Below are 19,755 nucleotides of genomic sequence, written 5' to 3'. Positions count from 1 at the left end.
CTGATTAACTAACCACCTTCGTTTTCACGCCACACCACATTGATGGTGGGGCCCAGGTAACAAACGGCCAGTATATTATTAAACACATGTACATTTTCCTACCATTAACCCCACATGATAGCAAGAAAAGAGGAAATCATGAAAGGTGGTGGTGGTGGTGGGCCATTCAATCCCAAAGATAGAAGTGTACACGAGTTGAGTCGAGTTTGTGCCAAGCTCTGACTCGGCTCGGCCACTAGCTGACCCAGCTCGAACTCGGCTCAGCTCGGTCCTCAAGTTTGACTGGTCAGCTCAGCTCAATTCGGTCAGCAGCTCAGGCCAGTGCGAGCTAAGTTCGAACCAAAATTGAGATGAGTTCGTCCATGCAGCATTTTCACAAGCATATGTACTGCACCTTTGAATTCTCACTATACGTAAAACATCCCCTACAATTTTAGGGATATTTTATCAAACAGCTTATAGGCAACGGCAAAATCAAGAAAAAAAAGGTATTTCTTTCATACACATACCTTCCTTACACAAGCCAACACTTTGTTGAGTCATTTCATCAAACACTTGGTGAGCAACATCAATATCAAAGTAATTGAGTCACCGAACTGGTTTGATTTGAGTTCGATTCGAGCCAAGTCGAGCTTGGCCAAGCTCGAACTTGGTTCGAAAATTTTTCGAGCTCAAAAAGTCAACTTGACTCGGCTCGAACTCAGTTTTGAACTGAGTCGAATCGAGCTTTTTTGAGTCGAGTCGCGCGAGCTAACCAAGCTAACTCGGCTCATGTGCAGCCCTACCTTGAGAGCCAGGCCATGGGCTGTGGTCTGGACTTAAGCCTGTCATGCATGGCCCAATCAATTTGTGAGCTAGGCTCAGTCATTTAAGCCCAACTCAGCCCAAGTACACAGGTACAGGCTTTCTATTCCAATAATCGGTTATGTAACTAATGCATCTTGCATTTAGACCTTGAGTTTTGTTTTTTTTTTGTTTTTGTTTTCAAATGTCTATTTCTTTAAGCATGTGTAAACAAATATAATAATGAAAATATTAGCATATATCCAACCGACCGGGCCCACTTGGGTTGGGCTTGGGTTGAGAATTCCCAAATTGAGGATGGGTTGGGTTGGGTCAGGGTTGAGATATAAGAACCTTGAGTTGGGGAAGGGTTGACCACCAACCTGCCCGACTTTCAAGTTTCAGCCCTAGTTCTTGGGCTTGGCCTGCAGTGCGACAAACATCATGGAGGTTATAAAATTTCACATTATATGTTGGTAAAATTTAAAATTTCTTATAGTAAAGGATATTGTCATGAGATTTTCAAAATATTAGTAAAATTTAAAATTTCACATTTTTATTATGATTTTAACTAGACAAGTAGTAAAAATCTCAAACAACTCATTATATATTCTTAATTAATTTACAATAAATATTTTCAATTTTATTTTATTTTTTTGTGAGATTTCCCTGTCCAGGCTGAAAGGTCGTCCAGAATGAGATTTGTTGATAGGAGCGCATGCTGGGCCACGTCCTTGGTCCATATAGTATTGAACCCGGCCCGGCCCAAACCTCACACAATGCCATCGAGAGTAGAAATGTGGGACACGTAGGGAAGATGAGGTAGGTGGACGGCCCTCATTCTTCCTGGATGGCAAGAAGATCCAAGTGGCAAATTCCACAGTCTAGTATCTTCAAAGTCACATCATCATCTCCATTGGCCCCGAAAACAAAGTAATCAGGTAATATATAACACATGTTAGCATAGCAAAGATCAGAGTCTTATACAGATCTGATAAATATTATTAACCGTTTGATCAATGGCCTTTAATATGAACGGACAAGATCATTGACACAAAAAATAGGTCCAATCAGAATCAACATTCACTAGGCCATCGTAACCATCCACGCATTAAGTATACTATATTTTTATTTTGTTATTTATCAACAGCTAGACATTGTTTCCTGTGGTGTGGCCCAACTGATGAGTAGATGGGGCCGATCTTTTGCATAAGTAATTCTCGTGGTGGAGTTTAAGCTATTGAAAGGGCTGGATGTTCCACATAAATGAGAAATGAGTAGTTACTCTCTCTCTCTCTCTCTCTCTCTCTCTCTCTCTCTCTATATATATATATATATATATATATATATATATGTTTGTGTCTGTGCATGGATGTGTTTACATATATGAGATGTTGATTCGTACGTGCTTCGTGTGGCCACACTATGGATAGGTATGGCCCATGCATTAAACAAGGAGATGCCAAGAAACCCGTGACCTTGCAATGCACGTTATTAGTGTGGTGGACGTCTTTGAATGAGATATGTTTCTATTAATTTTTTTTTTTTTTTTTTTGGTATCTTATATACATCAAATGTACATACGACTAAAGCTTAATTAAATGGGCTTGGTTATATGCTCTATCACATGGTGTGGCTTATATAAGAGGAGTCATGAATTGAGAAATATTTATTTTTTGAGTATTTTTTGGTACTGGTGTGGAATTTCTTGTACCAATAAAAGAGAGACATAAGTTCTATATTTCTATATTTCTTGTTTACGTGAAAGAAAAAAACTCTATATTACTATCATGTCTGGGGAGTATATTGTTGAACCATGTCTCTTGTTTTAGTTTGACTCTGCATACATTGATAATGTGTGGGCGTTTTTCTGCAATACTAATTTATTAATATTTCATGATGATAAATGTGGCCATAGTAGCCATTATACAAGGTAAATTTTTTTTTTTCCAGCTCTCCATAAAGTCATTAGGAGAATTTTTCTGTTATGGCTGTTTGGTGGATCCCATCGGATTATCATATGCATTAAAATGGTTGGCACACCGACCGGCGTCAATTGGAAATAATGCCAAGTTAAACTTTGAGAAGAAAAAAAGAAGAACGTGGAGAAAAGGAAGCAATGTATTAATGTGAATTTTTTTGAGTTGGAATTTACTCCCAACGCCATTCCTTTCTTTCCTTGTTGGGGCCACTATGATAAATGTGTTTTGTCCACACCATCCATCCGTTTGCCTGCTCATTTTAGGACATGAACCAAAAAATGAGATAGACACCCACTGTTGAAACCTTCCAAAGGTCCACCATGATGTCTCTGAGAAGTTTTATACAGTGGGCAACATCGTCCCCACTATTTCCCTTGGTATAGTCCACTTGAGCTTTTAATCTGCTTCAGTTTTGGGCTTATGTCCTAAAATGAGCTGGAAAAATGGATAGTGAGCAATGATTTAAAAAAAATAAAATAATATCACAGTAGGCTTGATAGAGCTTGGACGCATAGTGCCATCAGGTATAGATAGGATGGGTGCTGCAAGCAATTCTTGTCTGTGTCAGTCCATTTTCTCCTTTTTATTTTTCGATGTTCTGTTGCACAAGGTTTCCACAGGCTTCAATTGCCTGGTGTACATGTGTGTTTTATCCGTGCCATTCATCTGTTTCCTAATGAATTTTAGGGCATGAGTCCACAAATAAAATATATCCAAAGCATAATAAACCACACCACAGGAAACAATGGTGATTCAGGTACAAAGTTTTGGATCAAGCTAATATTTGTATTTTCCCTTCATCCAGGTCAGTGTGACCTTATCAACGGGTTGGATGGCAAATAAATATCAAGGTGGGCCCTAGGAAGATTTCAACACTGTTTCTAATGGTGGTCCCGGCCACAATATGGAGATAGCGTCAGCAAAGCATGTTGGTAAGGGGTGCGGATTATGTCACGCCTCGAAATTCGAGTACAGAGTGTGCACCCTCAGACCCAAGTTTCGGCCCATGACACGTACATTGAGTGTATTAATTTTATTCAATTATACAATTATTCATCTACCTAGTATCTCTACCATAGATCTACATTCCATTCATACTCAACAGCATCTCAAAAAGAAAAAAGAAACGATCATTTATTCCAATAATCAATCATAAATATAGCCAAGGACCCTCCCATTCGGGGTCTTATGAAATGAAATAAACATGTTCAACAACTTAAAAGAATTGATTAACAATCTAAGAAAACCAAATATAATTAAAGTAAAAATATCATGATTAGTCTAAGGCAACAACTTCTTCCTCTGTCAAATAGGGCAACGTGTCCCTTAAGTCCTTTTCGACTTGACCACGTATTCTTGTTCTTGAGCCATCAGCTTATCCTCATTCACATCTGTATGGTTTTTCTATCAATAAAAAATGATAAGCTAGTTAGGCCTAGTGAGAATTCTTGACATGGTTCTTTACATCAAATTATAATAGATGCCAATAATCATACACAATATAAATTTTTAAAAAATACAAATGTAATGCAATAATGCATCAAGTGGGAATCCGTCCACTTATTTGAGTTAGAAACCAGTCAACCCGCATCTGCCCCTTGACAGGCTTCTACCATCTGGTTGGTATAAGCAAGGCTCGCATCTACTCTTTGAGTAAGCTTCTACTAGTATAGTGGGCTTCTGGTAACGATTCTACCAGGATATACCGTTTAGGGAGGTCCCCCAGGAATCCAGCATATGTTGTGCATGCAATTGATAGATGCACTAAGTAATCATGAATCATGTATTGCATATATTATTTCGATTATTACATTTGAATTAACATAGTCTAACACATTAATAAAATCATATCATTATTAATACAGAAATCATATAATCCTTTAAATCAACTAAGATTACATGTCAATTAAATCAGGATAATAATACAACACATCAAACAATCTATCTATTTTAACTTGATGGATGGGAAACACATCGGGATCACTCACCTTGATGTGGTGGAGATAATTCCGTGAACCACCGCTTTGAATTAAATTAGGACTTGTAAAAATCACATAAATAAGAATTTTCTTTAAATCTACATAATGAATAAAACATATGATTTATTATTTATTAAGATTAATATTGTCCATCCAATGGTTTGATCTGTTTAAAATTTAAGATTTTAATTTATTTTAGTCTTAAGGAACTAGTGAATGGTGATGATTTAATCACATATTTCAAAATATATCATATAATTCTCTGTGCCAAATTGTATCTTACGCATAGAATTATTCTTCCATTTTTTTTCCAATTTCATTAGATTAAGGAAGAAGATTGATAGATATATGACCAGTACGGTCCATTAAGGTGTCGAATTGATCTGATTCTTAAAAATAATATATAATTAATTCTTATAACACCTATGAACGGTACGGATCATAATGATCGTTGTGCATCATGAAAAAAATCTCACATTATACACATTAGCCTCAAAGCCATGCGCATACTTTAAAATCTCACGTTCTATACTTTAGTCTTAAAGTCATGCGCATACCTTTTTGCATAAATGAATTAAACCTATACAATGGATGTCTAATGGATCTAATCCATCCAATGTGTAAATCAGGTCAAATTAACTATTGCATAAAGAAAAAAATAAAAATACTAACTTGAATAAACAATTTTTAAAATCCTCCTTCCCACTTTCACTTTCGTGTTTTTTTTAATGAGGTTTTTTTTTTAATTTTTTTATTTTCGATAAAACTCTTGCTCTCTCACGTTCCCTTTTTAAGAAAGAAGTTTCATTGGGAAACTACAAAATACGGAAAATTTTTGAATAAAAAGAGATAAGAGGAGGGATGATGAGATCGGTGGATCTCTTTCCACTCAAAATTTAAAATATAAAATTTTAAAATTTAAATTTTTTTAACAAAATTTGGGGGCGTTATATTCTACCCCTTTAAAATAAAATCTCGTCCTCGAGATTTGAAAACTAACATCTCAATTTTATTTTATTTTATTGTATTATTATTTTTTAAATTCTAATGGCGCTGGTCACGCTAATGTTATTGATAGCTACATACACTGGATTGGTCTCTTAGTTTTTTTTTTTAATTATTATTATTATTATTATTTTAAACTTAATTTATCAATCTACGATATGACATTTGAATCATCTCAATTGGACACATACTTAATTACTTATGAGTTGCCAAAATCAAGTGATTCCCATTATCTGACAAAATATGAGGAGCAAAAATTCTTTAAAATATTATGTGGCTCAGGTTCACATTTTAAAATTATATATATTCTAAGTAAAGTTAGTCTTTATATTAAAATCATCAATCAAATATCATAGGTTAGGTTTCTAAGTTTCACACGTCACAACTATTAAAGATTAAAGCGTCGTATCTCTCGATGTGACTAAAGGAAATTTTCAAATTCGGATTTGATAGACACATCATCATTTCTAGAATTTTAACTTCCAAACTGAAAATCAGAATGATTTGAAATTTAGAATATAGGTCACTGACTCTCTGATGGATTTTTACAAAAATTTTCAGATCAAAATTATTTCATCTTATTTTGTTTTCATCATTAATAAGGGAGAAAATTCATGCTCTCCAGCAGTCATTTTTGTCATTTATGGTCTATTATTTGAATTTTCATAATTTATTTACAGCTCAGATTGTCATAAAATTTTATACAGATATCCACCAATATCAGAAAAGTTTTAAATATTTTTGAGTAACAATTTTATTGTATTTGATCAGGGACACTAAAATGGTTCAGATTTTCAATCAACAATATAAACAAATTGTTAAAAATTAGAAATAGTTACCCCGGACCTTGAAATTTGGGAAAAATATTCTTATAGGCCTAAAAATAAGTCTAGTAAATTTAAGATGAAATTTTTCCTCTTTTTTTTTTTTTCCCTATAAAAATTGCTAAGTATGTGCTTATGATCCTATAAGAAAGAATTTTAAATTTAGTAGAAGTAATGACCTTTATTATTATTATTATTATTTTTTACTCTTAATATATATTTTTTTAAAATAATTTACTTCAAATAAAAATATTAATTTAACCAAAGGTAATTATTAAAATGAAAAACTCTATTAGTTAAATCGATAGAAAACCAGTATGGGTAGATTGATTTTCGGTTTGATGACTGTTATTTCTATCACCTTTTCTTGTACTTTAAAATTTCAGATTAGATTTTAAATTTTTTTGGAGATCTTATTATAAGTTTAATATGTCTCTATGAAATCTTAGCTAAAAATTCTTACAACAAATTTTTAAACAATTCCTGCAGTTAGACCTGTATAGAATTTGATGAATTCTGACCAACCTGTACTAACTCACTGAATCAGTATAGTGAATCTAAGATTCATTTTTTTTAAAATTTTTATATTAATTTAGACTTGTCTATCTTCGATCAGGCTTTTGAATTGCCTCAATCGGAGTAGTACTTTTATAGTTACGAATTTTACAAGTTGGGTAATCTCTGCTGCGCATTGCTATCTAACATTATTTTGTGGATAAAAAATCTTTAAAATTAATTTTGGTCCACGCTAACCCATATTAATTTAAATTATATTTAAATAGGAGTGTAGGGAATCTAAAATTTTTATTTCTATGTTTAAAAATGAATAGGAACTTAGTTTTGAATTTCTATGTACCTCATTTCATACATCAATAGATAGAAAAATTCTGATGAAATATTTCTAATTTTAGGGGTTTGCAATTTATTAAAATTTGTGGGATATATAACCTACAGGTCACTCTAGGTTTTAGAAAGGCGTTTCTCTGAGACCATTTTGTCACGCCCCGAAATTCGAGTACAGATTGTGCACCCTTAGGCCCGAGTTTCGGCCCATAATACGTACACTGAGTGCACTAATTTTATTCAATTATATAATTATTCATCTATCTAGTAGCTCTACCATAGATCTACATTCCATTCATACTCAACAACATCTCAAAAAAAAGAAAAAGAAACGATCATTTATTCCTATAATCAATCATAAATATAGCCAAGGACCCTCCCATTCGGGGTCTTATGAAATGAAATAAGCATGTCCAACAACTTAAAAGAATTGATTAACAATCTAAGAAAACTAAATATAATTAAAGTAAAAATATCATGATTAATATAAGGCAGCAACTTATTCCTCTGCTAAGTAGGGCCACGTGTTTCTTAAGTCCTTTCCGGCTTGACCACGTATTCTTGTTCTTGAGCCATCGGCTCACCCTCATTCACATCTATACGGTTTTTCTATTAATAAAAAGGATAAGCTGGCCAGGCTTAGTGAGAATTTCCGACATGGTTCTTTATATCAAATTATAATAGATACCAATAATCATACACAATATAAATTTTAAAAAAATACAAATGTAATACAATAATGCATCAAGTGGGAATCCGTCCACTTGCTTGAGTTGGAAACCCGTCAACCCGCATCTGCCCCTTGGCAGGCTTCTACCATCTGGTAGGCATAGGCAAGGCCCACATCTACTCCTTGAGTAGACTTCCACTAGTATAGTGGGCTTCTGGTAATGATACCACCAGGATATACCGTCCAAGGAGGTCCCCCAGGAATTCAGCACGTGTTGTGCATGCAATTGATAGATGCACCAAGTAATCATGAATCATGTATTGCATAGATTATTTCAATTATCACATTTGAATTAATATAGTCTAACACATTGATCAAATCATATCATTATTAATACAAAAATCACATAGTCATTTAAATCAATGAAGAGTACATGTCAATTAAATCATGGCAATTAAATCAGGATAATAATACAACACATCAAACAATCCATTTATTTTAATTTGATGGATGGGAAACACATCAGGATCACTCACCTTGATGTGGTGGAGATAATTCCGTGAACCAACGGTTTGAATTGAATTAGGACTTCCTAAAATCATATAAATAAGAATTTTCTTTAAATCTTACGATTACATATAATGAATAAAATGTATAATTTATTATTTATTCAGATCAATATTGCCCATTCAATGGTCTGATCTTTCTAAAATTTAAGATTTTGATTTATTTTAGTCTTAAGGAACTAATGAATGTTGATGATTTAATCACACATTTTAAAATATATCATATAATTCTCTATGCCAAATTGTATCTTGCGTATAGAATTATTCTTCCATTTTTTTTTTTCAATTTCGTTAGATTAAGGAAGAAGATTGATAGATGTATGACCAATACGGTCCATTAAGGTGTCGAATTGATCTTATTCTTAAAAATACTATATAATTAATTCTTATAACACCCATGAATGGTACGGATCATACTGATCGCTATGCATCATGAAAAAAATCTCACATTCTATACATTAGCCTCAAAGCCATGCGCATACCTTAAAATCTCACGTTTTATACTTTAATCTTAAAGTCATGCACATACCTTTTTACATGAATGAATTAAACCTACACAATGGATGTCTAATAGATTTAATCCGTCCGATGTGTAAATCAGGTTAAATTAATTTTTGCATAAAGAAAAAAAATAAAAATACTAACCTGAATAAACAATTTCCAAAATCCTCCTTCCCACTTTCACTTTCGTGTTTTTTTTTTTTTTTGCGAGGTTTTCTTTGGTTCTTTCAGTTTTGATAGAACTCTTGTTCTCTCCCGTTCCCTTCTTAAGAAAGAAGGTTTGTTGGGAAACTACGAGATACAGAGAAATTTTGAATAAAGAGAGATGAGATGAAGGATGATGAGATTGGTGGATCTCTTTCTACACAAAATTTAAAATATAAAATTTTAAAATTATTTTTTTTTAAAACAAAATTTGGGGGCGTTACAGATTAGGTGCGTCCCCGGCCTCACCCAACATGGTGTGGCCCTGGCTGTGTGGCCATCCTTGATGTATGTGTAGCATATCCACGCGGGTTAATTAAGTGCTGCCCGGCCTCACCTATCATGAAGTGGCCCTGACGATGGGACCCACTTTGATGTATGTGTAGTATATCCGCATCCACCATCAGTGTTGCCAGCTCATTTTGGGGCATAAGCCCAAAACTAAAGTATATACAAGTCTTACAAGAAATAATAGTGATTGAATGCCCACTACTAAAAACTTCCCAAAGCTTATGATAATGTTTATTTGCCATCTAACCTATTGATAAGGTCATGTAGATCCAGATGAAGGGAAAAACTGAATATCTTTTTCATTCAAAACTTGTTGCCCACAATAAGTTTTTAATGGTCAATCACCACTGTTTCTTGTAGTGTAGTCCACCTGAGATTTGAATCTGCTTTATTTTTTTGTCTCATGCCCTAAAATGATTTAGAAAAATAGGTGGCCAGTAGCTTATATGGAGTATTACACATCAGGGTGGGCCCTATGGTCAGGGCCACCCTTAATCCACTCCTGCATTTAAGTTATGGTTACATTACTATGGCCAAATTCTCATGGCAGCACATGACCCAATCAAATCTCACCGCCTAACATAATTCTCTAAATCCATTGAATCCACCTCATAAAACACACACATCGAGGTGGGGTGAGGGTCACTAGACAACTTGCTTCGACTATTCCCCATGTATTAAGTCATTGTTCCATGTGTTTGATTTATATTACACCACAAACCAAAATCATTAAAAGATACCAATAGAATGTGATACTCATATAGCCCTTAATAGCAATGAAAACCTAAGAAAAAAAGGTTGCGTACTTAGGACGTGTTTGGCCAGACCGATCCCATGGGATTAGGAGGGGTGGAATGGATTTTAGGGTAATGATGGTGGTGTCAGTGTTTGTCCGTTGATCCCATGGGTTTGCAATAGCCCATGGGATATACAATAGCGTGTTTGGACCATAAAAAATGGATGGATTTACATCTCCACTACTTCTTGTGGTGTGTCCCACTCACTGTTTTATATCTGCCTCAAAATAGGTTCATGGCTGAATGTAGGCTGGTGAAAATGATGGAGGGAGTGGATATCTCGTTGATATCTTGGTGGGCCCCACATAGCGGTGAAAGCTCGCATCTCGAAATTGGTGGAATCCGTCTTAGACTTGGACAGTGTTTACGAGGGCGTGGCGAATGAAATACATTTCACCATCACAAACTGCAGACGGGATGGGATGGCACGCAATAACCCTCCTAATCCCATCTAATACCATATCCAGCGCCTAGCCAAACACGCCCTTGGCAAAAATCCGTGTCATGCCCCAAAATCTGGGTACAGAGTGTGCGCCCTCAAACTCGAGTTTTAGTTCGTAACTTGTACATCAAGTGTACTATAACTTAATTCTTTAATCAGTTTAATTGGAGGTGATAATTACATTCAGTCTAAGTTTCATTATAATCCCAATCACACATACATAAAACTTAGCACCAATTAACCATGCATATATAAATCTTGACGACCCTTAAAATAAAATAAACCTTAAAAATCATTCATTTATTATATCATCATACTATAATTATGTTTACTCCATATATACTAACATTGTTTCAATGAAATAAATCTAAATAATTTCTTAAAATTTCAAAATCAATACCGATATGCATTATACGTTAATCAAACTATACTAGCAAATAAATCACATAATCAGAAATGGTCTAATGCCGCCACTTCATCTTCAGATAAGTATGACCATGTTTCACATGGGTCATATTCGGGTACGGCGGATTCTTCCGGATCTTGTGCCACATCATCTGCTAATGACTCATTTGTACAATTTTTCCATCAATAAAAAGGTAAGCTGGCTAGACTTAGTTAAATAACCCAGAATGGTTTATGATCATAGCAATTAAAATAATACAAAAATGTATGTACAACGATACAGATGCAAATGGTGTATGAATGCATCAGATGAGATGATTATCCATCTGCTTTGGTTGGAGGTCGTCAAACCACATTCATTCGTTGGGTAGGCTTCCACCTTTCGGTAGGCTTGGGCATAGCCCGCATCTACTAATGCTATATCAGGATCGATGTTTTTTTAAGGACGGCCCCTAGGATCAATCATGCATTATGCAAATACAATGAATGATGGATGATATGTAAATGCATATTTTTCATATTTGACATAGTTATCTTGATCAGAATATTCACATATGAATTTAGCTTACGATTATTATAACAAAATACTCAAATCAGTATATCAATCAATCAAACAATTATAAATGATTTATTTTAAATTTAATGAATAATGAGACAAGTTGGGTTACTCACCCGAGTTAAACTCTGTAAGGTAATTAGGTTGATTTGAATTTCGAGGTCCAATCAATTATATAAATAATATTATTATTCATCTATTTTTATTACATGGTGGGGCCCATCTTTGATTAACATCCTTGGTGGCCAAATCCTAAATAATCAAATAATTAAAATTTCTATTTTAGATTTCTATCTTTTATTTTCTTTTTAAGATTATAAAATTAATTAAAAATTACTTGATTGAGGTGGCCCATTGGATGATTACATCATTTAGATTCTTGAGGTCTTGTCATGTTTTACCTTTACATATTAGATGAATGATGTGGATTTAATCACACATACACCAATGACCCATCTCGACCTTTTACGCCAAGTGATACCAATACTTGCGCAAAAATCTAATATTTTCTTATTAAACATTTGTAGATCTGATTAATATAGCCCATCAGATGGTCAGATTGATCTGAAAATTAAGGCCCCTGTATATTTTGGTCGTAGGGATTATATGATCCATATAGATCTAATCTAATTCGATCAGATGCACACCAATTACAATTATAGAATTTTAGACTCCCCTCACCTTTACATTGTGTCTACACATAATTCAATGCAATGAACATGTGGCCGATCTACACCGTTAATTGCATACATCGAATCAAATTACATTAAATATATAAAAATACTAAAAGGAGGACGATATATATACCTGATTTAAGCAATCCAAAAATTTTCTTTCTCCCCTTCTCTGTTGCCGCAAGTAGCCTTTTTAGTAATATCTAATTTGGATTAGAACTCTTTTTATGACGTATATTTGAGTGTTTGAATCTTGAGGAATGCGGGGAGGGTTAGAGGTATATTTAAGGTACACGGATTAATGATATAGATAAGATAGGAGATAAGATAAAGATAAAATAAATATAAAATATAGATAAGATTTAAAAAAAATCTTTTATTATTATCATTATTATTATTATTATTAAATTTTCACGACTGTTACATTTTTCTCCCCTAAAAGAAAAATTTTGTCCTCGAAATTTACCTGAAACTACTGCTCAAAGAGATGAGGATATTTCTCACAAATTTCTCTTTCTGGCTTCTAAGATGCTTCGTCTACTTCATGATGACTACATAAAACCTTAACTAAATGTACCGCCTTAGTACGCAACACGTGCTCCTTACGATCCAGTATTTAAACTGGTTTCTTCATATAAGATTATCTTCTTGTAAATCGAGATCTTCCCGGTCAATCATATGAGAATCATCCCTCTTATACTTTCGCATCGATACATGGAAAACATTATTGACACTGCCCAACTGAGGAGGTAATGCAAGCCGATATGCCACTGCTCCAATCCGCTTTAATATTTCAAATGGTCTGATAAAATGTGGTACGAATTTTCCCTTGGTACCAAACCGTATTAATCCATTCATGGGAGAAACCTTTAAAAACACGTGGTCTCCTACTGTGAACTCTATATTTTGTCTTCGATTGTCGGCGTAGCTTTTTTGACGACTATGAGCAGCTTGTAGTTGCTTTCAAATAATTTCAACTTTCTTAGCAGCTTCTTATACAACATTTGACCCAATTAAACATTTCTCACCTACCTCAGCCCAACAGTTAGGTGCTCGACAAGGGTATCCATACAAGACTTCGTACGGAGCCATACCGTTCATTACATACATCGAATCAAATTACATTAAATGTATAAAAATACTAAAAGGAAGACGATATATATACATACCTGATCTAGGCAAAAAAAAATTTTCTCCCTTTCTCTGTTGTCATAAGTAGCCTTTTTGTTAATATTTAATTTGGATAAGAACTCTTTTTATGACGTACGTTTGAGTGTTTGAATCTTGAGATATGCGGAGAGAGTTAAAGGTATATTTAAGGTTGGCCGTTATAATCTGGGCATAACAATTAAAAAAATGTGACCAAACACATGATTATGTGGATAACATAGATTCTGACTCAAACCAACGAAAACATAGCACCCTAAAAACTATATGACTGGTGAGCCACATGGATGCTGATTTAAATCGACGGTTCACGGAGCTTTCAAGGTGTTCCCCACATCGATGACGAACCGGTATCGTACGTCTGCCTTGGCGAGCCGCTCCATGGCCGTGTTCACATAGTCCATCTGAATAACTTCAATGTCCGCCTTGATGTTGTGCTTGGCAGCAAAGTCAATCATCTCTTGGGTCTCTTTGATTCCTCCAATGAGACTTCCGGCCACGGTCTTCCTCCCTGCAATATCAGAACAATGTCAGTGGGTAAAATAATAGATGGACAACGATCTTCAAGCCCGTTCATTTGTAATCAGTGATGAAATTTTGCAATGTTAAATATCATGTTTCATGAAATTTGGTGCAGCCAAACGCAGCCTTCACTAAATATTTGAATTACACAAATCTATAGGACAGTTAAAGTCAATGAAAGGATGTTTACTTACCTAAAAGCAGAGGAAATACCGGTAGCTCAAGAGGCATATCCGGTACACCCACCATAACCATCTTCCCACTAGTCTTCAGCAGGCTGATCAACGGCACGATTGGGTGGACCGCCGAGACCGTATCGATGATACCATCCATGGTGCCCATGGCAGCCTACATAAAAGACGTAATGAACAAATCATCGTCGTACGTATAATGTTAACTGGGTCATAATTACATAACCTTTTCAATCCTAATAACAGATTCCTAAGCAAATCATCGCCATTTAAAGTGAAGAGTGGTGGGCCCTACTTACATTGCACTTAAAATCAAGTGGGGCCCAATTCCAGTCATGGTTCGATTTTGAAGTGTGTGGGTTTTGGATTGACTGAAACACACATGCATGGCCATGTTAGTCACACGAACCCTGACTCACTTGCATCTTGTCCGGGTCACAGCTGACCAGGAATGAGTCAGCACCGAGTAGTTCGATTGCTTCCTTCTCCTTGTTGGGGGATGTACTGATTACAGTGACCTTCAAACCAAAGGCCTTGGCAAACTTAACTGCTACATGACCGAGTCCACCGAGCCCAACCACTCCTAGATGCTTGCCTGGCTCTTTGAGCCCGTAATACTTCATTGGGCTGTACACTGTAACCCCGGCGCACAATAGCGGTGCGCCCCTAGCAAGTGGCAAGCTCTCGGGGAAGTGGATCACAAAGTTCTGATTGACCACCAGCATGTCTGAGTATCCACCGTACGTCATAGTGCCATCGTGGTATGTGGAATTGTAGGTGAAGATCATCTTGGGACAGTAATTCTCCGAGCCTTGCTTGCAGCTGGAGCATGATTTGCAGGATCCAACCATGCACCCGACGCCTGCCTTATCTCCAACCTGGAATTTTGATACCTTGGACCCCACTTCGGTCACTATACCCACGATCTCATGCCTGCAAGAACAGATCACTTACATTAATTTCTGATGGTTCTTTAAATGATGATCAGGTGGGTAGGGCCTTTTGACCATAGTTCTAACACATGATGATTTGATTCGAAACTCGGCTGAGTCAACTTAGTGAAATTTCAAGTGGGGTCCATGTGGAACAGGCTGCTGAGTTTTAAGTTTTAACTCAGCTCTGACTCAACTGATCTTGTCAGGTCGGCTCGCTGACTCAGCTGACTTGAGCGAGTCACTCACTTTTATTTCTTGATAAGAGTAGGGTTCATCAACTTCATCGGTTGTTGAATCGGTGCATACGGGGTGGGATCCCTGACTGTGGGGCTCACAGTGATGCATGTGCCTTAAATCCACACCGCCAGTCCAACCATTTTAGGGCATGATCCCAAAAATTAAATAGATCTAAATCTTAGGTGGACCGTACCACAAGAAACAGTAATGATTGAATCCACACCATTAAAAGCTTCATAGGGTTACTGAAATGTTTATTTTCCATCCAACCTATTGATAACATCAAAAAGATTGGGATGAAGAGACTACACAAATATCAGTTTGATCCAAAACTTTTGTGGCCCACGAAAAGTTTTAATGCTAATTACCAATGTTTCATGTATTATGGTCCACCTAAGATTTGGATTTGCTTCATTTTTTGAATCATGCCTTAAAATGAGCTTTCACTGTGGATGGATAGTGTGGATGCAGTCACATACATCACAGTGGCCCCCACAATCAAGGTACCAACCAGTGGATCCCAGGTCTCACCTAATCAATGTTGCACCTAATCGATGTTGCGAGATCCTGACCATAGGGCCACCTGGGCATTGTATATTCACGCAGTTCATCTGTTTTTCCAGCTTAATTTAAGCCATGGTCCCAAAACTTAAGTAGAAACAAATTTTACGTTACAGAAAATATTGGTTATTGTGTATTAAAAACCTTTTGTGGCCACAAATATTTTGGATTAAACTGATATTTATATTTCTTTTAGTCCTCGTATGTTTGACCTTATCAACAGGTTAGGATTGTCAACAAACATTAACGTGGATAGTAAGAAGTATTCAGCAATATTGTGTAATTTTCTATGTTGTGTTTCAGCTCAAATTTGTATCTGCTTCATTTTTTGGAACATATCTTTAAAATAAGCTGAAAAAACAGATGGACAGTGTGGATATTCATTGCATATATAAAGGTAGGAACTATAGTCAGGGTCTCACCCACATCGCTGTTACCGGGAGTCGCAGTCAAGTCGCGCGCAGTGATGGCATTGCCGAGTGTCAGGGGTAGTCCCTTGCATATAAAATAGAAGTTGCTTCGGTGCACCCGAAAAACCTCTGAGTTCGGTGGTCCTGGGACTGTGAAGCCCACCGTGGAGTATGTGTTTCATATTGATGTAGAGCGGGTCGCAGACAGTCGACGATAGAAGTGATCCAGACCATCGGACCTTAGATCGGGCGTATCTCGCAATTCAGAATGAGTTATCTGACGTAAAATATATGATTTTGGGGTAGAACGAGCTACTTTAGCCAACCAACCCCGCTACGCCGGGTTGCGCAGCCCGGAATTGCAAAAAATCCCTTGATCGACAGTCATTTCCCTGTTTTAATTTCATTTTTACTATAAATAATAAGTTTTAGTTTGATTATAACTCTTCATCCGTCGGGCTTTATGAGTTGTGCCCAACGTAAAAAAGAGCTTAGAATAATTAGGAAAACAGTTTAGTGAAGCCAAATAGAACACATACTATTTTTGGCCAAAAACCTTGCGCACTAGTAGACATCACAACCGTTTATAAATAGTAAGTTTACTATTTATAGTAAGTCGTGGATTCTAGGAGTTTGAGTTGTAGTTTGATTCTGATTTCTTTCCCATTGCTTGGTACCCTTATTTAAAGGGTTGTGAACTCGTTTTTAATTATTCATCAATCAATTTCGAATTTATTAGAATTTATTTCTATTTTCTGCTTTCTTTCCTCTGTGAGGAGTCCAGAGAAGTTCCGTGGATTCGGAATAGTTATCCTCTTAAGGAAGACGGTGCTTGACCTCATGTCCTCCCCTGCGTCACATATCTATGCCGTTCATCCATTTGCTAGCTCTGTTTTAAGTCATGGGCTCAAAAATGAAGCAATTCCAACTCTCATGTGAACTACACCACAGGAAATGTGTTGGATCTGGCTGATATTTGTGTTTTCCCTTCATTCATGCCTGCATGCTTGTGTCACCTTATTATTGTGGATGGCAAATAAGATAAATTCATGGCTATCTTACGGACGGATGACCATCCTGAAGGTGCCACTGATTGGAGATCCTGACCTTCCAATCATGTGGTATGGATTGGGTTGCACTTTTGAAAGGTGGATGATGGAGAAGTTAACAGTTACCTTTCACAAGGAGATAAAAAGCTTTTCTTGCCAACACAGTTGGGTCTGTACGTGTGCTTCCTTATTATAAGGGAGAGGGGATAAAGGGTCGTTCCATATGCTAGCGAAGCACACGTGTGAAATATCCAAGCCATTCATTGGCCCAACTTTCCCTCTTTTGGACCATCCAGACACCATTTAGCGGTTCAGATCATGTTCAAAGTGAGTGGGCCTCACCTGAGAACGGCTTGGACATTTCACATTAGCGTGCTACAAATCACCTTTTTCATATCCCCTCGCGCGAATTGCCTTTTCATATTATATTCCCTTTCTAGAAACAATAAATAACTGCGTTAAGACGATCTTGCCCTGGGAGCAACGGGTATACGGAATTTCCCCAGTCGTTTTTAACAGAGTGAAGATCCGAATGGCAGATTCCGCAGTAGAGAATCTTGAGCGTGACATCATCGTCGCCGTTGGCCCTACAAACACATCACAACTCAGATAAAAATATTTTCTATTTAAAAAGTCTGTAAAGCTCCCACAAAAATAGGACACGTGTCCACTGTCCTTCGCAGCGTGGCCCACCACGAAAGAGAAAAAAGTATCGGGCGCGGCTTGGATGGATCCGGGGCGGGTGGGGCCTTTGAATGTGGGGCACATCATGATGTATGTGACTACATCCATGCCCTCAATCTGTACTGAAAGCTCATTTTAGGGCATGAACCAAAAAAATGAATCAGATCCAAAACTTAAATGGACCATAGTAAATGAAACAACCTAATTGACCTTTAAAAGCTTCCTGAGGGTCACAAAAGCTTTGGATTAAGATGATATTTGTGTGATATCTTCATTTAGGTCTTTGTGACCTCTACGTACAGGTTGGATGGCAAATAAACATTATGTCAGAATCTATGAAGTTTTTATCAGTGGAGATTCAATCAGGACTGCTCCCTCTAGTGTGGTTTACCTAAGATTTAGTTAGCTTCATTTTTAGGATCATGTCCTAAAATGTACTTTCAAAATGGTTGGACGGTGTGGATTTAAGACACATAAATTCCTGTGAGCCTCACTGGGGTCCCAACCACTCCTGCGGATACGGGAATCCACCGAAGCCACGCACACAAGTATCTAGCTGATTGGGAGTTTGCAACAATGGATGGAAAGATACCATGCAAAGTAGGTGTGTGTTAAGGTGTGCACGTGCGTAGGGGAGCATGCCTCTGTGTATATATATCATAGGAGTGGAAAATACCAAAAATTAAGAAGAGCGAGCATGGGTAATAACACTAAACAAGCTAATCTTGGAAGACATAAAAAATACCCGGAAAAAAAGAAGCAGAAAAATTTCCAAAGGAAAGATAAGATCTCGTTGCACTAAAAACACATATAAAAGAAAATACAAGAAAAGAAAAGAAAAGAGGTTGGGAGAGGCCAAGAACAATGAGTGAGAGAGCATAGAAAATACCGAAAAACCAACCAAAAACAAGAAGAAAAATTACAAACTAAAAGAAGATCTCATTGCATTAAGAGAGAGAATAGAAATACGAAAAATACCGACCAAAAATAAAAAGAAAGATCTCATTACAATAAGAACACACAAAAAGAAAAGAATTGAGGGTTCCAAAAAAATCAAGAAGAGAGAGAGAGATCTTGAAACGAACCACAACATATACAATACCAAAAATACCCACGAAAAGAAAGAAGAAGAAAATTCCAAAGAAAACAAAGAGAAAGGTCTCATTGCAAAAGAAAAGAAAAGGAAGAAATGGAAAGGAGTAAGACCTTCTAGAGAATTTGAAAGGGGAGAGAACTCCAGAAGAGTCTCTGGCAGCCCACCCAAACGCCTTCTGAGGGTGTTCTTCTTCTGGTGATTTGGACATTTATCGTTTCTTCCTTTCAAACAGAGAGGGAGAAAGAGAGAGTGTTGTGTGGCTGTGACCTGATGCCATGCGCTTCTTAAACCAGTTTGGTTCCGTCTATGACGTCATTACTGACGTTAACGGCCTGTTTGGGCGTGGATTTCGAACCCCTGGATTCGGAACCACCGGGATTA

At 36.4% G+C, this 19,755-nt stretch overlaps 1 protein-coding gene across 1 annotated transcript in view; it reads right to left on the bottom strand.

The window, feature by feature from the left end:
- LOC131228908 (uncharacterized) overlaps positions 1–19,755 on the bottom strand; it is a 40,705-nt gene that overhangs the window by 8,433 nt on the left and 12,517 nt on the right. The window contains exons 3-5 of the mRNA XM_058224746.1: positions 14,822–15,335; positions 14,406–14,559; positions 14,002–14,200 (exon numbers count right to left, since the gene is read on the bottom strand). Of these exons, the coding sequence (XP_058080729.1) occupies positions 14,002–14,200; positions 14,406–14,559; positions 14,822–15,335 (867 nt within the window). The remainder of the gene's footprint in view (positions 1–14,001; positions 14,201–14,405; positions 14,560–14,821; positions 15,336–19,755) is intronic.

The sequence above is a fragment of the Magnolia sinica genome, chromosome 16 (assembly GCF_029962835.1).
Source record: "Magnolia sinica isolate HGM2019 chromosome 16, MsV1, whole genome shotgun sequence".
NCBI classification, from domain to species: Eukaryota; Viridiplantae; Streptophyta; class Magnoliopsida; order Magnoliales; family Magnoliaceae; genus Magnolia; species Magnolia sinica.
The sequence above is the reverse complement of the archived record's forward strand: the minus strand, read 5'-3'. Positions and strand labels throughout refer to the sequence as shown.